Source organism: Dermacentor albipictus, chromosome 2 (assembly GCF_038994185.2).
Source record: "Dermacentor albipictus isolate Rhodes 1998 colony chromosome 2, USDA_Dalb.pri_finalv2, whole genome shotgun sequence".
Lineage (NCBI taxonomy): Eukaryota > Metazoa > Arthropoda > Arachnida > Ixodida > Ixodidae > Dermacentor > Dermacentor albipictus.
Window position 1 is genome coordinate 203,825,549 of NC_091822.1, and position 23,611 is coordinate 203,849,159.

The 23,611-nt window shown below is 48.2% G+C and overlaps 1 protein-coding gene across 5 annotated transcripts in view; it reads right to left on the reverse strand.

Annotated features, from left to right (window-relative positions):
* LOC135897326 (uncharacterized) overlaps positions 1-6,645 on the reverse strand; it is a 334,910-nt gene extending 328,265 nt beyond the window's left edge. For 4 of the 5 annotated variants that reach the window (XM_065425935.1, XM_065425936.1, XM_065425933.1 and 1 more), the window contains exon 1: positions 6,541-6,635. In XM_065425935.1, the coding sequence (XP_065282007.1) occupies positions 6,541-6,571 (31 nt within the window). In that variant the 5' untranslated portion in view covers positions 6,572-6,635. Of the gene's footprint in view, positions 1-6,540 lie in introns of all 5 variants that reach the window. The other variant, XM_065425932.1, reaches the window with a different exon arrangement.
* Positions 6,646-23,611: the final 16,966 nt, after the last annotated feature.

Below are 23,611 nucleotides of genomic sequence, written 5' to 3' on the forward strand. Positions count from 1 at the left end.
CACTGCAGCTAGGAGGCGTTCGAAGAAGCGGCCTTTGTGGTGAAAACCGCCTCTTTCCTCCAGCCCCATCGACATTGTGACGGGACGAGTTCGGTGTGTGAACAATGGTTTCGGAGTTCCCCAACGTGGAGCTGATTTGACACGCATGGACAAGCTGCCGTGGGGACGACGTATTTTGGTGCGTCTCACGCTTCGGCGTGACGCAAAACAACGAGCTACCCTCGATTGGCACCGATACTTTCCGGAACGGCACCCCTCCAACGCCGTCGTTTGACCATCGGAATGTGTGTGCCTTTGTGTCTGTAAACTGATCTGCGGAGCAGCGGCGAGGTGGTGATGAGTAAACGAACAGTCTCCGCCCCGTATGGCCGGCGGACCGAGTGTATAAAAACGGTGGTTGTGCGCATGCTGGGGACACTTCTCTTGAGCAGTCATGTTAGACTGAGACACTTCTCTTGAGCAGTCATGTTAGACTGAGACACTTCTCTTGAGCAGTCATGTTAGACTGAGTCACTTCTCTCATGCAGTCATGTTGGACTGATACTCTCTCAAGCAGTCATGTTAGACTGATTTAATTTCTGTAAATAAACCCATTTTCCTCGTTCTCGATGAGAAGCAGTTCTTCACTTCATCAACGATCTCAGCGTAAATAAGTTGGACGACGGCATGGGCCAGCTACCTCCGAATTCATGCCGTACTCCAATCTTGGCAAAGGACCACGGACGATGGGATTGAGCCCCCAATCCTGACAGCTTTGAATTGAGCCAGCGGCAGTACCTGTTTCTTCCCAAGCTGCTCCTGCACCCTCCTGTACAATATATATAGTCATGCTGCTACTACCGATAAGTCTAGCATATGCGTAAACATTCGAAAGTTCCATTTCTTCGACCTGATATGTATGCGGTAAAGTCCAAGCAGTGAGTCCAGCAGGTCGACCCCGATCATGTGCCTGTTGTAGACCTTTACTACGCTGGGGCAATCAATTTCGCAAAACTGCTTGGCGGAGGTAAACCAGCGCTTAGTCTTTTGGACTCGATCTCTCCCAACAAAGCTCGACAGAAATGTCATGGCGTGGCTATCGTACCACCGCACACACGATAACTCCACGTCATCTATCGCGCTTTTGAGTGCTTCTGAAGCACCACGTCCTTTACATTTCAGTTCGTTTTCGCTTTTCAGGCGGCAATTTGGTAGGCGATTCACCCTCACCGTACCGATCGACAAAATTCCATTTTGTGATAGAGTGACCTGCAGCTTCGGGCTATTGAACAGATGGCAGCACGTTACCATATTTTGTCTTTCAAGTGCCTACGGTGCCAAATATGGCGCACACCGATTTCGGGTTCTCTGCTGTAGTTAAAGACGAAATTGAGAAAACTGATAACTGGCTTGAATTGGTGGGACCAAAAATATGCCAAAATAATTTTTCTATGCTTCCGCGGTGGAAATTTTCAGAGAACAAACATACCAATTGCTCGTGTCCCCCCCCCCCCCCGAGTTTCACGTCACTTCCCAAAATCTTCACCTGTTTTGCGTATCGCTCAAGAGATGGCAGCACTTGCCCATAATAAGTGCGCATAACTATGATAATTACTCGGACGGTAGCACATTCTCAACTGGGAATGTCACACACGCGAAAAAAAAAATGGTAACCGGTATGTGCCAAATATGGGACACCATGCAATAGAGGGTTAAGTTAAGGCATAGTGCAACTCACTACTGGTTTTCATTATTTTTCTTTATTACTTGTTCAAGCGAACTGAATGTTCTACGGTAGTTTCTAGCATTATTATTTCAACTAACTAAATTTAGACTTTAAAGTGTCCATTGATTTTATACTAATGCTTTAAGCGTACGTGGGCGATGCAAAATTATGCAACATTGGTGAGAGGGGTGTGAAAAAAGACAACAGATCGCAGAAAATTTTGTTCCCTCTGTGCATTATTTCTTTTTGAATTATGTTTTCACACATTAAGTGGCTGATCCTGCGTGTTAACTGCCTCGTAATGTTTCTTCTGGCACTAAGCCCTGCGAATTTATTGAACAAACAGGCATATCACATTCCAATTTGACGAAGAAAATAAAACTACGTTGCCTATATGCTGTAAATGCACTGTGCTTTTGACACCCTATGTGCTGAAACAAAAGTCCAAATTTGCTTACATCGCGAAACCTAAATTGTCGACTGAAAAATCTACACCATTATAATGAAGCTGAATGCAGCATGTTCAGTGTGACAATATGATTGTACATACATGAGCGTTAGCCTTGCGGGTCACCGCTTCCTATTTAACGACAAAAAGCTTATAGTGGACATTTATTATGGTATTCCTGAAAGCCAATAGCAGCTTATTTAAATCTACATTCGCGCCAAGCTTACTGCTCTGATCTTTATTACTGTGCATCGCAATGAGTAATACTTGTTGGGAGGCTAGTTGGTGCATGTTTCCAGAAAAAGTTTATAGCGCCGAAAAAACACAACACACAGCAAGCGCAGCAACACAGTTGCGCCTGTCCCGTCTCGCTTGCTGTGTGTTGTGTTTTTTCTGCGCTATAACCATCGCAATGATTTTGCGAGATTCAAAAGTGACATGAAATAGCCGTGCGTGCTATGCGTTCGCTATATGTTGCCGCACAACTATTTGGAAGGTTTAGTACGGTCGTTCATATCACACTTTTACGCACGAGCTTGGTAAACAAAGGATGCACTTTCTTTTAGCAGCGACTATACCGCAAGCCTCACGCAGTGAAATATGCCTCCAGCAAATAACTTCGCTACCAATTATATGGCATTTCCGCCGTCTCCGTGATACTCAGTGTAAAGCGCAAGTGCGATAACATCGTGGCCGCGCGCCGTATGCTATATGTGCGAGTGGAAGCAGGCGAGAGTGGGGCGACGTTGGTGGCTCGATCTTTCGTGCGCAAGGCGGGAAGGCGATGAAGGAGCGTGCCGTCATCCACCACGCGCAAGGTACCGTGCACGGGGGAGTTGTACTTCAGCGGCTGCGTATGGCGCAGCCAAGAGTGGCCGGGCGGGCTCTATCTTGAAAGCGATCCGAGATGGGGACAGACTGCACCGAGTGCTGATAGCTTCGTGTGCGCTGTGTTCTCGCCGCTTAATTCACGTTGAAGCGAGACACGGCACTAAGTTCTCTGTTTCCGTTCCCTTTGATTACCCCTACCTCCTTCCTTTTTTAGAGCGCAGCTCTTTGGCGTCCGTTCCTGGGTTTCGCGTCGGCGTTGTCGTCGGCCTCGTAACCAGCTCCGCCCCCCTTTCATCCCCCCAGCGCTAGCAGCGACCGACTGATACCGCTGGATGCCGCTGACGCCGCTAGAGAGTCAAGATAACGTGACTGCATAGAACACCGTCGCCGCCATGCAGAAAGAGGAGGAAAGGGTCCCCCCCCCCCCTGGTTCTTAGCGCTGCGGAAGCGAGGGTATCATATTGTTTGTGTCGGCATCGGCGGCGTTGTCCCTGAAACCAACTCCGCAGCTGGGGTTGACTCACTATCGGCGTCAGCGGCATCAGTCAGTCGCTGCTATCTCTTCCCTCCTCCCTTTATCGTGTTGTCCGCTTGCTGCACGCGCTTCTGCCCCCATCGTTTGCCGCTGGGTGTACACGCCGCCCCCCTCCCACCCCTTCCTGCGAGTCTCCGGTTGTCAAAGCACCGGCTCGAACTTTGAAGTTGGCGAACTGTGCGCCGCAAAGTTGCCCAACGGCTTGCTGGTAGTAGCTGCCTACTTCGCCCCTACCGCACTCACGAAAGACGTCGTGCACTTCCTGCAACTCGCATTAACCGTCCATCGATCCACACCGATGTTAGTAGTGGGGGACTTTAATGTTGACATAAAGACAAACAGCAATTTCCTAACACTTATGCGGGAGAACATCCCGTTCCTCTCGCTCGTAACGCGTCCCACGGCTGTGACAACCTCGCGAGGCACTTGTATAGATCTCGTCTTTGAGAATCAAGCATTGGTGTACCAAGTCGAACATATATCAGTCTATTTCTCCGACCACAAAGCTTCCTTCATGACTGTCAAGAACTGTTAGTGGAGTCTTTGTTAAAGGAATACGTGTGAAAAATAAAAAAAAAATTCTGTGATAGCGCATACATGTGTTGCTCGATTTCTTTGCCTCAATCTATCGAAAAGGTGAAACAGCTTATTTGCTGCGCTCAAATTTCGCATTAGGAAGTAACGTAATCGTCGGTAATTTTTTTTTGCTCTTTCTGAGCTGCGCTACAAGCCTAAAACAGTCATGACGTACCAACTCACCCAAACTGCCACGCTTTTGTCGGCACTAAGGCCAATTCTCTCGATGTCGTGCTTCCTCACGCCAGCGTTCTGACAGCGAGTGTCCGCGGTCATCGAATGAGATGTGTTCCATGTTTTCTTGTGCACGCGTGACATCATGCTTGTTAATTTAGTATGCCTACGTTTACAAGTTTGCATGGCCGATAAAACTACTATCCTTCGTGAACAGGTCTCAGAATTTGCTATCGCAATCGCTGCTTCGCCTTTCGGGCGAAACTGGTGTTTTACAGCGAAGCTGTTAGCCTCTAGTTGGCCGGGATTTTTCATGGCGGCGTGCTCACACAAAAATGTGGGCTGATCCCGGAGACAGCGTAAAGAAGCGGGAAGCGCATGTGTGCTGCTCTTTGCCAGAGGCATTAGATGGCGTCATCAGCTGCCATCATCGCTTGACGATGACGTCATCGCGTGAAGTCACGTTTGACATGAGGTCATTACATGCCGTCATCATACGATATTGTCACGTGGCGATGGCGTTGTCACGTAATGTAAAGTTTGACGTGATGATGTAAACACGCGACGTTTCACGTAATGACGTCATCACGTTACGTAATTGTGTTAAACGTGACGTAACCACTTGGTCACATGGGTTTTCGTGGCATCGGATGCTAACGCCGGATTTTTAGCTTGACGGACCATATAATACTTTCGCATTTATAACTAATACCCCCCTCATCAGTTGTAGCAGCGGTTTACTACAGCTTCGATGCACACCCGCTTTCACAGGGCCGGGTTGGCGAGTCATTGTTTTTCCGTATCCTCCTTCCTAAAGAGTAAACAGGCGTAGTGCCATTCTCGGTGGCAGTTGCCAGTATGCTTCCTCCCTATTTCCCACTCTGTCCATGGTGTATTTTCGTGTCAAATAATCGAAGAATAATCTGTGTTCGGCTGGTAATGAAATGAAATATTTATTTCTCTCACGGTTAGAGTAATCAGGAAGAGGGGACGCAGGGCAAAAACCTGCTTTGACGCAGCTTGAAGACAATCCGGCGCCTGTTGATAACATGTTAACATGATAACAGCATATTCACAATAATCGAGAACTTCACCATGCTTCGTATGGCCTCAAGGGCTAATAGGTCGAACCGAACCGGGCCGGCCTGGATACGGGCCAGATTTGAAATCACCAGGCCGGGCTTGGGCGCGCCAACGCATGGAACTTTCAGGCTCGGGCCAGACCCGGGCCAGGAAAAACGGCCCATGCAAAGCTCTGTGACTATTCGATAATAAGACAATGTCGTCTGCAAGTACTAAGCATGGTAGTTGTTGTTCTGCCACTACTCTATGCGTGGGTGAAATGAGCCGCGGCTGTGGGCATCGTAAATGTCTCGCCTGTCGATCTGCGCGTTGTGAAGATCTGAAGCGCTCGCAATAGCGACTTTCTACAGCTTCCCAATAATACTGGCGACAACCAGTCACGCCCAGTTCATTAAAGTCAGTCACTGGCGTGCGAAAAATCCTGTGCATATAGAAAATGGTATTACGTGGGTGTTGGGGAGACAGGTGTGCCTGGGCTGATTAAAGACTTCGGACCCCTCGTAAGTGTAATGTGATCACATTTTAATGTCACTTCGGATGGAAAAGCCCCTCCCCCTAACCACCCCTCCTCACAAGAGAAAGAGCGATTTAAAAAAAGAACAAAAGGCAGATGTTAAAATGGCTGCTGCGCCGGTAAATTCGTTCGCAAGTATAGGGAAAGGAACCCTCAGTGTCCTTTACCGAACCTCGCCGCTTTCTTGCATTTTCGCCCAGCCAGTTACGCTAATTCATTTGTTTCATTGATAATCACCTATAAGCTCACCTCGGATTTTCCCTATAAATTAAATAATTCAAGATCGTCGTTCGTTTGTATGTCGGCCGGCCGGCCAGTAGGCCTTGAGGAAAGATGACAGCTGCCACTGCGGCTGCTGATGCACCAGACATACTGGTTGCGGCCGGGCAAGGGACCAGTCTCCTACCCAATCCGCCGAGTGATCCCACAACTCCGTCCGACTAGGAATTACGTCAAATCGAGCATCTCTAACAACCATGGAGGTACCAACACTTCGGTGGCTCGAAACTGCGAATACGGCTACAGTATGGAGTTCGTGACGTCCCGTGCGGGCAACTGGAAGCTACCGGAGCGAACGTGCAAGCAAGCGGTTGTGTCTCCAGTAGGGTGAGATTGCCGGCCCCAGCCGAACGACGTCGCGTATAGCTAGCGAACCTTGGTTGTGAGGTACTTACTGCTGGATGACGCTAGGTTGCCGGCCTCCATGCTGATGCGAACTGCATTATTCGCAGGGTCAAAGCAGGGTTTCACGCGATCATGTGATGATGATGATAACTTGCGCACGCGAAAAGGCACCTCGGTGCTCGCTCGTCGTCTTTCTCCGCCAGGTGAATGAGTCGACGCGAATTGCGTACACTGCACACTGTTGGCTTTATCAAAGGGAGGATAACTTACTGCAAGAACTTGGGAGCCTCACTGCAGTTGCCATAAAAATAAAGAAACCAACACAGCGGAGAGACGAAGCATGAATGAGCGTTATATGCACTGTGGGCCGGACTTCAATGTGACCTCAAATCGTGGCTAATACCCACAAGGAAGACTGGCCACTTTGGATGTTATCAAAAGTACACAAAACCAACAACTTCCGAAAAAAAAAGAATAATTAAACGCATCCGGTAGACCCTATCTCACGATGAATGTCGACGCTAATGCAATTAACATTGAAGCAATGTGGAAGCACAGCATACTGCAGCCCCCGAAACGCGTCAAGTTTGAGGCATGTATGCAGCCGGGCTCCTCTCTCGCACTTTCCTCAGGACACGCGGTGCCATCTAGTGGCCTCGCCGCGAAGCCCGAGCGTGTGAATACCTATTGAGAGAAGTTTATGAATATGTATTGTAACAGATACGAAAGGCACGGACAAGAAGAGAAGAAACAGAAGACGAAGAAAACGAGGAGTTAGAGGGGCCGGGAAGAAGCCGGGAAGAAGCTGCTCCTCCTGCGTCCTGCTCGTTCGCTGCGGCTTCTGTCACTTGGCCAGGTTTTGGGTGATATTAGGCTTTACTAATCTTATTTCTTGAGCTCTCACTAATTCTAACGCCACCTTCTTCCTAGGCTGATGTCTAAAAACTCCCCAGGCAGGGGTTTGTCCCCATGGGCGGCCTCTATTCCAACGGATGAATTACCTCTAGATTTGTTCATCCGCAGTGGTGTGAGCAACATCCCGGTGGCTGTGGTTCCTTCAAATGGAGGCTTTATACGTCTAACCAACCCCCAGGCGATCCAGAAATCCCTGCAAGCTGCTACCTCTTCATACCAGACCATCACGGAAGTGAGGCAGTTCGGCCGAGGAGGTATCGTGTGTCGGTCACCAGACCAGTCCTGTGTCGCGGATTTGCTAAAGTGCTCGTCATTCGCGTCATTACCGGTGAGTGCCTTTATCCCTGCTCACCTCGCCTGCACTAAGGGAATAGTCAGAGGTGTCGATGCTGATCTTTCTCCCGCTGAAACACTTGAGAGATTGTCTGGGACTGGAGTAATTGCTGTTTACCGATGTACTCGAGTGGTAGACAATAAGCGGGTCCCAACAGAATCAGTGATTGCGACTTTTGCTGGAACTTCCTGCCCGTCAGAGCTAAAGGTGTGGCCCCTTGTGTTCAGAGTTGAACCCCTGGCGTCGCGTCCGATTCAATGCCGCAATTGCTGGCGATACGGCCATAGTATGGCAGGGTGTAAATCAAGACAACGTTGTTGCGCATGTGGGGGAGAACACGCTCAAAGTGATTGTAATGCCCAAGAAGAGCGATGCTGCCTCTGTGATGGAAATCATCAGCCAATTATTTAAACTGTTCTGTTAGGGCTCAAGAGTTACAGGTGATTGAAATAATTGATCGTCGACGCTGCTCTAGGATGGAGGCCATAAACATTGTGAAAGAAAGGGCATCTGGCTATGCGGGGATAATAGGTAGACAAAATCTTACCCCGGACCGATCACTTACTGCAACTATAGAGGCCGCTGTGGAAAAGGCAGTTACAAAGGCTATGGAAAGGTTGGCAATGAGCCTTGGTGAATGTATCTCACAAGCCGTTTCTAGTCATTTATCTCATTTGATGCAAACTACCTGCCCAGCTCCTGTACCAACGCAAACAGTTGATCCTGAGCACCAAACTAATCATGAAAGATCAGACGCCAATCCTTGCAATAATGATATTGGACTTTCAAATCCCTCTTCTGCGGGTCCTACAACTTGTAATCTGGTTAATACAGATTTGGAGATGACAGAGGTAGAACAAAATGCTCGAGCATATAAAAGAACCATGTCGTCTATTAGTGAAGACTCCTCCTCCGGTCCTCACTCAAAAGCGAAGAAAAGTCAGTCCAGTGATGTGCTGAAGGATAACATTCTGCAGAAGGCAGTTTCGACTGCGGCACTTTCCAAAAAATAGGATCACTAAAAGTGCTTCAGTGGAACTGCCGCTCTTTATATTCTGCATCAGTAGATTTAACTTGTTTAACTTCTCAACTTAATCCTGATTTAATTATGTTACAAGAAACGTGGCTAAAACCTGAGAAATATTTTCAACTGAAATTCTACAGGTCATTTCGATTAGACCGTCCTACAAGAGGCGGCGGGTTACTTACACTTATCTCATCTAAAATTTGCCATAAGGCTAAAATTTCATATCAAGTTTCTACTCCAGAGTGTGAAATCCTAGCTATAAAATTGGTTCTCCCGGGATGTGCTCCTTTTACCGTAGTTAATGCATATTTTCCATCTGGCGTACAGGACACTAGCACACTGGATAGTGTCATTAACTCTTGTGGACGTGACATTGTAATCTCAGGTGATTTCAATTCTCACCATATCTCATGGGGTTTAAGAACAGATTTGTGCGGCACCCGATTGTGGAACTGGTCGTTGGACAATCGCCTCACGTGTGTAAACTCCGGATCTATTACGTTTGTTAGAGGCCGATCTTACTCTTCACTAGATCTTACATTCTCTGGCCCGAGTCTCTCCGTAACTTCTTGGTCGACTATTGATTGTTCGACAAGCAGTGATCACCTTCCGATAGTATTTGACGTTGCACGTCCGGTAACATTTATAGGTGACCAGGTTCGAACCTTCATAAATTACAACATTTTTAAAAAATGCCTACGAAATGTTCTTTCATCTCTGTCTGATGCGCCTACAGAACAAAAAACCACGATTATCTGTTCCGCTTTGGAAAGTTCTCAAAAAAAGGCTCAATTTGAGATTGGATTGAATAAAAGAAATTCTTACAGTCCTTGGTGGAATGAAGAATGCACTCGAGACTACAGAAAGAGAAAAGCTGCTTGGAAAAAATTATTGCATAACCAGAGTCCCCAAAATTGGAGTGACTATAAATTTTTTCGAGCTGTCTTTAAACATACAGTTTCTAAAGCCAAAGATGAATTCGACTGTAAGCATTTTGATTTCTTATCTAACAATAAAAATAGGCGTGCATTGTTCCGTTTTCTCCGCGGTAGGAAAATTCTTCCGCGCCAAATTAATATTGACTCTATAATCTTAAGTAGCGATGAAATGAAACAATCACTAGAAGAAATCGCGAAGGGATTAGAAATTAGATTTTCTTCTGTCTTACCAAGTGGTTCTCGCTTACGAAGGGCATCAGATGATTTTACAGAAATCTCTATGTTAGAATTGGCTGAAATCGTGGAGCGACTTCCAGATTCAGCTCCCGGTGTGGATGGGGTAACATCTACTATGATCAGAATTTTATTTAAGGAAGCTCCTGATGACCTTTTGGCTATTGTAAATTACTCAATTCGCTTCTCATGGATTCCGTCTGCGTGGAAAATTGCTAAAATCATCCCTATTCTTAAAAATCATGGGGAAGGATATACAATAGATAACATTAGGCCAATTGCGCTAACTTCAAATTTGGTTAAATTAATTGAAAGAATTCTATATGCCCGCATGATTAAATTTATACAGAACAAGGACTTGCTTAGCCCCTGCCAAATTGGATTCCGACCATCATGTTCAATTTGGCATGCTCACGTGGACCTAGAATGTAGAATAAAATTAGCACGACGACAGAGGCAAATAGGTGCTCTTGTGACATTAGACATTTCCAAAGCCTACGACAGTGTAGAACACTTAATTTTATTAGATATATTGCGAAATCTAGACATTCCAAATTATATTTCAAACTGGATTGGTGAGTTTTTAAATGGAAGAACATTTTACTGCAGTCTGAGAGGCGTTTCCTCTAGTATATATAATCAATCACGAGGTGTTCCTCAAGGAGCTGTCACTTCACCATTACTATTTAATATTCTGATGTGTTCCATTCCTCTTCATCAAGATGTACAAACATACGTATACGCGGATGACATTGCTTTCTTCGCATCAGACAGTGATATTCACTCTCTATATTATCGACTACAAAACTACCTCAACGCCATAGAAACCTGGTTAAACAAAATTCGCCTTTCACTTAACGTTAGAAAATCCTCGATATTGGTTTTTCCTCTTAATAATCCCGTTAATATATCGATATCTTATCGCCTCGAGACTATACCTCAAGTGGAGTCGGTGAAATAATTAGGTGTAGTATATGACGGTTCCCTCAACTGGCTCGGCCATATCGACCATATCGTTAAAAAAGGAGTACGAGCAGTTGGTATGCTACGTAAGCTGTGCAATAGTCGGTCCGGAATGCGGAGAGATCCACTTTTAATGATATACAAAATGTATGTGCGGCCCATTTTAGAATTTGGATGTGTTTTATTTTCTGGTGCCCCAGCTTATAAATTACGTCCCCTTGTTCTACTTGAGCGGGAAGCCTTACGACTGTGTTGTGGATTACCGAAATATGTTGCCAATAACATATTACACCAAGAAGTCAGGTTGCCCTCAATATTGTGTAGATTTCGGTTACTGACGGTGCAAACAGTCTTGAAATTGTATGAATCCCCTATTAGAAGATTGAAATACATATTCATTTCCCAGCCTGCACTTTTCTTCGGAGTACACTGGCATCGTTTTCATACACCACAGGTGGTCTTCGTACAAACATTGATAAACCCCTTAAATGTACGTCTTTGGGAGGTATCGCCTATTTGTGATGTGCGAGAGAACCTAAAAATTATATATGATGACATCTACCCAAATAATGCAAAACATCTTCCTTATAATATATTAAACGGCTTATTACAGGACCATTTATTGGGTTTATCTATAAGTACGGTCATTGCGACAGACGCCTCACAGTGTGAAGAAAAATCTGGAATTGGCATTTTCTCTCCCGCTCTAAACTGGTCATTTGCAATCAGGATTCCGGACTTTTATTCCGTATTTTTGGCTGAATTTCTAGCTGTAGTCCTAGCCTTACGCAAACTAAATTTGTCAACATCGGCGGTAGTAATTATAACAGATTCTTTATCCTTATGTTCCTCGCTAACAGCAAATGGTGTCACTAACCTTTTACGTACATTTCATTTTCTAGTACCTGCCCACATAAATTTAATTAGATTGCTTTGGGTGCCTGGACATAAAGGATTACTCATGAATGAAATGGCTGACAGTCTCGCGAGAGCGGCCCTCAGTGGCCCTGTATTACCATTACTTCCTACAATAGCTTACCTGACGACTACTAGATTCAGGAGATATACAATTACTCAAGACTTTTTGAACCTAGCTGTAGCAAATTTTTCCGAGTATCGACACCTCCTATTCCCTTGGTCTAAAAATTCCTTTCACACAAGAAAAACTGAAGTCATCTTTACCCAATTACGTTGTCGAATACCAAAATTAAACTTTTATCGTCACAGGGCTGGTCTGGTGCCCTCCCCTCTGTGCCCAGTCTGTGGAGAAGATGAAACAGTCGATCATTTTTTCATATTCTGCCGCCGTTTCACTTCTTTAAGAAAAAATCTAGAATCAAGATTTACACAGCTTGGTTTGAGCTTTTCAATTATAAATATCCTTTCTCTAGGAGCCTCCTCTCTTGGACAGTGCCACAGGGATATTTGCTCAACCGTGGAGGATTTTATAATTGCTACGAAGAGGTTGTCTTGAATTATTAAACATTTTATTTTTGTTCTTTTCCTCCAATTAGCTTTACCATTTACAGTTTTTTAATAAAGATAGCCTAATTTCATCCAAATCTTGGCCAATCCCCCACAGTGGGTGTGCGCCATCGCTCAAGGAATACCATACCATACCATACCGGGCTGCGCTACGATCACGCTACCATCATCGTTCAATTCTCCAGTAAATAAAACCATTTCTTCGCAACTCCTCGTAACAGTTGTGGTGGAAGGTGCTGGGTAATCGACACCCGAAGACGGAGGCTGAACCACAAGTTCTTCGACGGAGCCGTCGCCTTGCTGGACTCCCACCGAATTCACCGGAGCTGAACATGTCCCACGACGCAGACGAAAAACGGCCCATTCCAACTGCTACCCCGACAAGTTCTGTTCTGCAACTGAGAGATGCGCGTCCCTTCGCCGGAAGATCGGACGAAGACGTCGAGGAATGGCTCATCCATTATCACCGGGTGAGTGCCGCGAACAGGTGGAACAGCGCTTCTCAGCTTTCTAACGTCGTGTTCTTTCTAACGTGTGGTTCGACAACCACGAGGAAGCATTCACAACATGGGGAAGATTTGTTTCGGAAATCAAAGAGCGATTCGGCGACTCCGCGACGAAAAAGAAAAGGGCAGAACAGACGCTACTGCAACATGCGCAAATACCAGGCGAATCCTGCACGACCTACATTGGGGCAGTAAAAAAACTGTGTAGGATGGTGGACTCTTGAATGTCCGAGGAAGACAAAGTCGGGCACATCCTAAAAGGAATTGCCGAGGATGTTTACAATTTCCTCATTGCAAAAGACAGCCTGGCTTCCGTCGCTGACTTCATTCGGCACTGTCGTACTTTCGAGCAACTAAAGACGAGGCGCATAACGCCGAAGTTTGGCAGGCTAGCCAATGTAACGACAGTTGCAAGCGTGGACAGCAACCAGCCCCTTGATCTTGCATCAACAATCCGACAAATAATTCGGGAAGAACTCAGCCTGCACGCGCAAGTGAAACATCCAGGCACTCATGGCTTCCGCCTACCACCAGATTTTGAGCCAAACGTGGCATCCTTCTCCCCGTATCCTGCGGCAAGGGGCACTGAGGATTATGAACTCGCGCCCCGACAGCAGCCAAGTCTCTACGACAGAGGCCCTACTTATGACGCTCGGCCACAACAAAAGCAGCCGCGTTTTTACCCCCGAGGCCCTGCGACTTCTGTCAGGCCACGACAAGAACAGCACCAACCCTACTACCACGACGCGACTTATGAAAGATATAACGGATTTCAGCAAGCAGCAGAGACACGTTATCCACATGACCACGAACTTTCTCGCCGCCCGCAGCAGTCTACCATTCGTTTCGAGGAAAACCCTGTGAACCGCGACCCTCCCGTGTGCTACAACTGCGGTTCCACAAGCCATATCTATAGCTCGGATTGTCGCCAAGCCTGTCAATCACGTAGGACACCATCGATGTTATCGCCACCCAGAACCCGTACTTCATATGACCTGCGGACGACCGATTTGCTTCCAAGGGATCACTTCTCACACGAGACCAGACGCAGCGATTCGCCAGCATCTGAGCCGAGTTTGACGCCACCAAATAGCCGTTCCCGTCGCTCCCCGTCCCCTCGGCGCCGTTCTTCCTCACCGCCCACGGGAAACTAGCATCCGCGGCCAGTGGAGGTGTGGTCGCCGGACGGTCTTTGCAAGAAATACCTCTGCCTGTTGTGATGTTCAAAAACAAAGTGAATGTCTCGATTGAGGGAATACCGACCATGGTGTTAGTTGATACTGGGGCGACTGTGTCTGTGATGAGCCTCGCTTTCAAAAACCGGCTAGGCCACAAAGTTATGTTTTCTTGGAACGACGGTATTACCTTTCGTGGAGTAGGCGGCGAGTGGCTTCATCCCCTTGGTGTTTGTGCTGTGAGTGTTATGTTGGCTGGGAAAGTGTTTGTGTCGGAATACCTTGTTCTTTCTCGTTGTTCGCACGACGTTATTATTGGTATCGATTATCTTGAAAAGTGCGCCGCTTCGATCCGTGGACTGTGGTTGTGGCGAAATTTCATTGAACAAGTTATTTATATCAGCACATTCCGAACAAAGCTTGGGTGGTGAAGACGGGGACACAGACACATTCAGTGTTCTTGATGAAGTGATTGTACCATCGTGGTGCCTGACGCCCGTTCGTGTTTCTACAACTACTGTTGATGCTGATTGTGTTGACCTTGTAGTTAGGCCTCTCCGCATAAACTGTGCTAAAAAATATATACTTGTGCCCTGCTCTGTCGTGTGCATGACGAAAGGAGTCGCCACATTGTGGGCGCTGAACTGTTCCGCCACGCCGGTTGTCCTTCCTCGCGGTATGAAAATCGCTCTTTTCGATGAAGCCGCATATCGTTCAATAGCGGCACTAACTACGGACGTCTCTACAGCTTGCTTTCCTTGCGATAATCGCCATTCTGAAGAGCTAATGCTTGGCATGATCAGCAAGGCTCTCGGTACATCGGAACGGCAAGCACTGGTACATGTCCTTGCCAGGCATGAGGCTGCATTCGACTTCACGCATGGAGATGCACCCCTTCATTTACCGTCGTCCCGCGCTCGTCACAGAATAGATACCGGCTCAGCACACCCCATCCACCAGAAGCCCTACCGAGTGTCATCATCCGAGCGCAATGTTATTGCCGAGCAAGTCAAGGAGATGATTAACAAAGGTGTCGTTCAAAAGTCATCTAGTCCATGGGCAGCCCCAGTAATCCTGGTCCGAAAAAAAGATGGATCCTGGAAATTCTGCGTGGATTACAGACATCTAAACGCAGTGACGAAGAAGGATGTAGGATGTATATCCACTACCGCGAATCGATCACGTCATTGATTGCTTACACGCTGCTTCTTATTCTCAACACTAGATTTGCGATCGGGGTATTGGCAAATACCTATGGACCCTGCCGACAAGGAAAAGACCGCTTTCGTGACTCCAGATGGCCTATTCGAATTTGTTATGCCTTTTGGCCTTTGCAATGCTCCTGCCACCTTCGAAAGATTCGTGGACACAGTACTACGTGGCCTGAAGTGGGAGATGTGCATGTGTTACCTCGATGATGTTGTAATCTTTGGCCGCACGTTTGAAGAACATAATGAACGCCTCAGCCTTGTTCTCGACTGCATCGAGAAAGCTGGACTGGTTCTAAACTCAAAGAAATGTCGCTTTGGCGAACGTCAAACACTGGTCCTGGGACACTTAGTTGACAAGGATGGCGTCAGACCCGATCCTCGTAAGATTGAAGCAGTGAGCTCCTTCCAGCCACCGCAGTCAGCACGAGAACTCCGCTCATTCATTGGCCTATGTTCGTATTTTCGTCGTTTTGTTCCCAGGTTTGCCGACATCGTTTACCCGTTGACAAGTATTTTGCGACAAAATGCATCCTTCAGTTAGACACCAGAGTGTGACGCATCATTTTCTCAACTGAAGTTTATACTAACGTCAGCACCGCTCTTGCGTCACTTCGATCCGTCTTGCCCAACTGAAGTTCACACTGATGCTAGTGGAATTGGGATAGGAGCGGTGCTTGTACAACGTCACAGTGGCGCAGAACATGTAGTCGCATATGCCAGCCGTTGCCTGAGCAAATCTGAACGGAATTATACGGTTACGGAACAGGAATGCCTGGCAGCTGTTTTCGCCATACAGAAGTTTCGGTGTTATCTTTACGGTAGACCATTCAAGATTATCACCTACCATCATTCTTTATGCTGGCTGGTCGGTTTGCGTGATCCCTCTGGTTGCCTCGCACGTTGGGCGCTGTGCCTCCAGGAATACGACTTTGTGGTGTCGTACAAGAGTGGCCGTCGTCACGCTGACGCAGACTGCCTCTCTCGGATTCCTCTTGCGGCTACCGACTGCGATGCTGAGACTTTTGACGACTGTCTCGTTGCTGTTACTTCTACGTTCCCTGACGCGGCAGACTTTCAGCGAGAACAACGGAGTGATGTTACCCTCGATCCGCTTTTTGTCGCCGCCCGTACTTCTCAAGGCAGCGGTCGCTTTACCGTCCGTGATAAATTACTCTACAAAACTAATTATTCCGGGCATGGAGCGCGTTTTCTGCTTGTTGTCCCGGAGAGCCTTCGCTCCGACGTTCTACGCGCCATGCATGACGATGTGACATCAGGCCATTTCGGTTTCGTACGAACGCTACACCGCACACAGGAGCGCTTTTACTGGCCCAAGATGTACGAAACAACCAAGCGCTATGTCGCTAGTTGTGAAACGTGCCGACGTCACAAGCGACCGACCACCGCAGGCCCGGGTCCCCTTCGGCCATTGACACCAACAAACACGCCATTCGAGCAAGTAGGCATTGACCTTTTGGGTCCATTCCCGTTATCTAGCTAAAAGAACCGTTGGATAATTGTCTGCGTAGACCATCTTACACGGTATGCAGAAACTGCAGCCATACCGTCTTCCACCGCTGCTTGCGTGGCGGCCTTCCTGCTCCGTTCCGTGGTCCTTCGTCATGGCCCACCACGTGTCATCATCAGCGACCGTGGTCGCCAGTTCATGGCTGATGCCATTGAAGAGTTACTTCGTTTGTGCACTTCATAGTTCCGTCATTCCACGCCGTATCATCCACAGAGCAATGGCCTCGTTGAAAGGACAAACAGAACGCTGACTAACATGCTTGCCATGTACGTCTCCTCTAATCATAAGAACTGGGACGACGTGCTGCCCTTCATCACTTATGCATACAACACGGCGAAGCATGAAACCACGAACTATAGCCCATTTTATCTCCTGTATGCAAGGATACCGCGAAGCCCTCTGGACACTTTCTTACCCTTCGTTCTGCACAGTGATGATTCTGTATCGAAGACTTTGTGTCTCGCCGAAGAAGCGCGTCGAATAGCTCGTCTTCGTACTCTGGCCTCGCAAAGTCGTTCGATACGACGACCGTCACGTACAAGTATCGCTGCAAAAAGGTGACTTAGTCCTCTTTTGGACACCGCAACGCAAGCGTGGATTGTGCCAAAAGTTCTTGTCACAATATTCAGGCCCATTTGATGTAGTTGTGGACCGCCTGAGCGAACTCACTCACGTCATAGCTCGCCTCCTGTGCAATGGTCGGCGATCAAGCAGAACTCAGTTGACTCATATTGCTCGCCTGAAGCCTTTCTACCCTGGTCTGACTGACTCGCCCCACGGGCTTCGTCTGCTTGCGGGGAAATGTAACAGGTACGGAAGGTACGGACAAGAAGAGAAGAGAAGACGAAGAAAACGACGAGTTAGAGAGGCCGGGCTGCGCTACGATCACGCTACCATCATCGTCCAATTCTCCTGTAGATAAAACCATTTCTTCGCAACTCCTCGTAACAATATGATGCGGGTTCGATTCCAGCCAGCACCGAAGACATTGCAAATTATATTTTTAATTAAAGAGCGGTACATATCCAGTGGCACACACATATGACGAAAGTTCGCGTCAAAGAGGCTCATGGAAAAGCAGCGCATATCCAGTGTCATAAGCCGAGCGACCCAATGTTCCGATGGTTGGTTCCGAACTTGGTTCCCTCAGGGCAAATCAGCCCAATGCTATATTCCATTATCCCAGTGGACCACAAATAGCCACTGGATGTCCTATATAGACTCGAACGTCGATATCCGAAATGGGACGTCTTAAGAACAAGCAACAGACGTTACGTTTGGGTAAACAAGAATGTCCCATAAGTTATGTTTTATGGATGTCCAACGGATCTTCGCAACAGCATATCCCAGAACGGACCTAGTGGGGACGATCAGTCGCGGCCGTGCAGAAAATGTATACGCCACGATGACATAGCCATTTTTTTCGCCATGCCTGAATATATACAGCAAATATTCGGCACGCTTATCACCAGCTGCACCTTGAATGTCTTTTCAATATAGGTTCATCCGATGCTTCCAGTATCCATAACGCGAGGTAAACGATTCTTCAATAGCCCCCAGTCACTGTCTTGTCACAGCGGCACTTAACGTCACGAGTGTTGACCGTGTACGATGCGTCTTCGTCTAGAAACTGCAGCGCGCGTAGAGGTGTCGAACGACCGAGCTAGTGCGGTAGAGCGAGCGCTGTGTCTCCCGCTATGCCATTAGCCAGGCGCACCTGGCAGCACACCATCGCACAGAGCGACAGAGCTGCGCTGCCGACTGTAAAAGGACACGCGTCCGACTACCAACTTCATGCGCGCGGCGCAAATTGTCCCACTAGTTGCCGTGAGTTTATTAGTAGATTTCGCAGTTTTAACGCGACAGCGTTAAGGAGCTCGTGTCGCAGAAAAGCCGGTGTCGGCGGCGTTGGCCATGAGCGATAAATCCAGGGAGGCACTTTATGAATAAAAAACAACTTGCAAGATCGGCTGGGTGGGAATCGAACAAGGGTCCCCGGAGTGTGAGACGGAGACGCTACCACTCAGCCACGAGCAACGTTACTAGACTAGCTTCACTTTCAAAACTCGGCGCCGTTGCGCGGAACCGCCACCCGCCCGCGTCTTCGTGGCGCTGCAGTCGCACCCGGCTTCACTTCCTCATTGGCCGGCTACGCGGGCGGGCCGGACTAAGCACGCGGTGCCGCGTGGGTGTATTCTGTGGTTCGTTGTTGACGGCGAATTTCAGCAAGCATGTCATCCGTGGAACTGTGGCCTTCGCCAAGTTTCTTAAGAATATCAGCAGACGATGCCGACGTGCTACGTATCTGGCTGCATAGGCCACTATCGGAACGATGTCGACAATTCGGCGCACCACTCTTTCTGTGCTCCCAGCAATGCGACACTTCGCACGGTGTAAAACAGAGGGATTCCTCGTGCCGACCGGGAACTCTCTGCGATATTAACGGCACGCGCTCGTGCCACTGCTCCCGCGTTCGTCGTCGTCTTCCACAGCTGGCTGCGTGGCCGTTCATCTTTCCAGCGTAGAATTTCACTTCACTTCTGTCGTCTTAATGGGGAGGCCGCGTTTACGGGGGTATGAGCCATTCCTTAAGGGAGTATGAGCCACCATGGTCTTACGTAACGGAAAGATTTAATTTTGAAAAAAATTAATTTCGAAGAATCACAAGCGGCAAATCACAGGCGAAGGCTGCTAACCACGCCGCCGAGCAAACTCGAGACATCGAACGCAAGTGACTACTGCGGGCATACCGTCAGTGACGTCGCTCTCTCCGTCGCAGCCGATTGTGTGTGTTACCTCATAACTGAGAAATGCTTTAATGAACCCTCGGGATTAACCCAGTGATAAACACAGGGGCCGCACGTTTCAGCATCGCTGATTAACCATCTTCACGGAATGAAAAGTCCGATTTCTTTCGTTTTTTGTGTGTGTGGCTGGTGTGTACAAAGACCGACCTCATCTTTCTTTTTGTAGCGCTTCTTTGGCGTGGTGAGAAGCTTCGGTGCGGATGAAGATCCTCCTACAATCACGCACTTTGGCCAGATATTCAGGCTCGTAAGCCTAAACTGCGCGAAACGTTAAGACGACAGGAAGAAACACACATTTAGAAACGCAGCTTCTGCGCTTCGCTGTATGCGTTTCTTCCTTTCGTGCAGTTTACCTTTCTTTCAGTATTAACGAACTGGCGCGATAAATCTTATCGCTGTAGCTGGATACCGCTTTCTCATGGTATCACTAATTCGGACAAGGGAGAACGCCAGCGAGCGTGAAACACGCGCAAACTGCCCGTCCGCACGAGCTCAAGGCTGTGACGAGGCGTCTGCAGTGGAGCTCGATGGAACGGCGCTGCCATCTGGCGCCTGTCACAGAAGTGGCGTCAGCGGCTGTAAGCGCGCGGGCGGGGAGTTTTACAACTGGAGCTAGTCTAGTAACGTTGGTCACTAGTTCGATGCTTCAAAGCGGTACAAAAGCGCCTCTAGTGAATGCGGTGTTGCCTTAGAAACGAGCCGTAGAAAGTTATACTGCGGTGTATATTGGTAATTATGAACATGTAACTTACAGAAGTCGCAGTTACACGAGTAGCGAAGTGCGTTTCTGCTACATTTCTTCTGCGCTTTCCGCAAACGCAGAGCCATCTTGCGGCAAACACACTTACTCTCCCCTGACGACGCTTCGCCGTGCTCCCTCACGGGTTGCAGAATCAAGCGTCCTTCCTTTCTTTAGATCCCTACCTGTCTATACCTCCGCCCGTGCCGATCACGACATTTGGCTGGGGTACATCGTTCCCCCTCCGAGACACCGAATTATTTGGTTCGTTCCGCTTGCTCAGGCGCACGTTTTGTTGCCGCGCCGAACGCTGCGTTGCTCGGCGCTCACCGCGTGATTGGTGGGTGCAAATTCCGATGCGGGGTGCCTCGTAAGTGATCGCTGCGCCGTAGCGCATTGTCTTACACCATTATGCAAAAAAGAAGTGAGGCGTGCAGACAGGACACAAGAGTAGAGAAGTCTCACTTTCTTTTTTGCATAATGAATCCTTACCAACTAGCTCAGGTTTTTGTCGTTCTAAGTGTCTTACCCCTTGGCGGGTCGACGGGAACGCTGTCGCATTCCACTCTTGAAGGCGAAGCTTAAGCATCCTCCAATTTTTCTCTTTCTATCTATTCTCCAGCCTTCCTTTATTGTGATAGCAATTATATGGACACTCCAGGTGCGCTTCCGCCGTCGCCGTAATGTTTTGTATCAAGTCCAAGCACGACACCATCGTGGCCGCGCGCCGTATGCTGTATGTGCGAGTGAAAGTGTGCGAGGCTGACCCGACGACGGTAGCTAGATATCGCGCGCGCAAGGACGGAATACGTAGAAGAATCGTGCTCCCCATTCTCCCCCTCCCGTCCAGTATATCCCCTGTCCTGCATGCCGGCCGTCGTCACGAGGGCGCGCAGCATCATTCACCCCTCTTTCCCCAGGGAGTAGCCTACACGGATGCCTCTTTCATAGCTCCTCGAGGTTCCTGCGGCTACGCAATCCAGCATCCCCACCTCCCAGCACCTGAAACTCGCACGAGTGGGCCGTACCTACACCCTCCGTACATTCTCTATCTCGAGGTCCTTGCCATGGTACATGCCCTACAATCATTTCCCTCCCTTCCCTCGCTCCCAGAGTACATGATATACACTGACTCCCAAGCCGCCATTCACCACATACAAAACCGCACCCTACCCCATTCACTCCAACAGGAGGTCAAACGAGCGGCCTCCGCACTTCAACCTTTCACCGTTTTCCTACGCTGTGTCCCTGGGCATTCGGGGATTGACGGCAATGAGCTAGCCCATCAGCTCGCCCATGACGTTTTTAACCAGGCACCGTTGATCCCCTGGTCTAAGCCCTCAAAGGATTCTGGGAGACTCTCCCTGCGCCGCACTATCAAGGAAGGTTACCTCCAGCTCCGTCTCGACAAACACCTCTGCCATCACCCTCATCCATCACTCACTGTGCTGGAGGTTCACCTTCTGCGGCACATCCAAATGAATGCACTGGTTACCCCTTCCCGCCTCTTTCTCTATCGCTATCCCTCCGACCCCTTCTGTCCCAACTGCCCCTCTACTTATGCAGACCTATCCCATTATCTATTCTACTGTCCGGCTGCTTAGCAATCAAGTTCCTATCCTCCCCCTTCCCTTTCCATCACCACCTGGCTCGACTGGCTTGGCGCTGAAGGTGAAAAGAACAGCGTCGACTGGCCACCCAGGCGGTCGATATGCTCCACCTGTAATTTTGGGCTGAATAAAAGTCATACTACAACTACTAGTATATTCTTTTATGAAAAATACATATTTGTCTCAGAGCGTAGCGTTCAAGAATTCGTTTACAGCATCTTTGGCAATGGCAATGAAGTTATTATTAATGTATTTGATCCCTCGACAAATTCCATTAGGAGGGGAGCAGCAATGTGAGCCCGTCCCCCTCCACAAGAAAGAAATTTCTGGCTTCGCCATTGCCTGACATCGCTCTCTACAACGGCTGCGGGTGCACCGACATCGTCAAGCGAGGCAAAGCATGTGAAGAGTGTGACACGACTTTGACTAAACTGACTGATACGACAGCAAACGATCTGGCGAAGTTGGATCAACAGATAGCTCCAAAAGGAAGTCCCGCGCCTCACCCAACGAGGAGTCATTGTCGCTCAATCCGCCGAACGAAGTACGACACGTGAAACACGTGTCGCGCTCTGTGCCTGAATCATCCTCCGCCCCTGTATCCGCAAGAGCTATCCAAGGTGCTGCTGGCGAATCTCCCACCGCTACAATGACTGCTCCTTCGAAATCAATGTGACACCATTGTGTCCTGCAGTGGAACTGCCGAAGTTCACTGCACGTATACACAAAACCTCGCAGCGAAATATTTAAATAAGCGTATAAGTCTCCAATACATCTACGTATCTGGGAAAAAGTCACTGTACATAATGCGTCTAACAAGGCAAATAAATGACAATGACAATGATGTTTATTTGCATTAGTACATGACGCGAGGGGCATGCAGAAAAAGCTGCCACATGGACAGCTTGACGAAGCCGCAGGCCCCCGCATTGGCGTTTGCGCGGCGTTAGCGAGCACAAAGGTAGTACATCACTGTTTACAAATGTCCTTTGCACAAAATTTAGCATCGCGAACCATGCGAAGCAAATATGTTGGGCAATCACATATCACAGAATCCTAAGGCCCGACCCCCCTCCCCTTCCCTCCACTTCCCCTGACGTATCGCCAAGGTCAATTCAAATAGGTCGCGAAGCTTCGGGCGGAAAGCGGTTCAGTACAGATTGTCACCGACATCAGCATGGGGGGTTATGGGAGCAGCGATTGAAGCGCGACTATGTTTGAAGGGAACAAACATTGGGAAAGAAAAACGCGTTTTTTTTAATTCAAACGAGACACAGTTAGATTCATTCAACGAAAATAAAATACCTAGTCAGTTTTTATATTCGTGATGAGTTAAGAAAATACGTTTAATTTTATTATTATTAATGAATGCATTTCGTTTCAGCGCGCATCCCTACCGGAGGCGTTGACGCCACTATCGCTCGCAGTGCAATGCACGTCTTGAAATGGGCAGAAAGGCGCACTCGTATCACCTGTTGAAATACGCCCCCCTCACAATTTGTGCTTTCTTGCTTGTCGAAGTTTGTCTGAATTTGGTGACGCGGGTAGCTTCATTGCTTCTTAATCTGTTCAGTCAAAAGTAGTGAGTTACGACCGCCAGATAATTGTGTAGTTGTTTTCGTGCGACTGCGCTGGCCGACGGGCTTGGC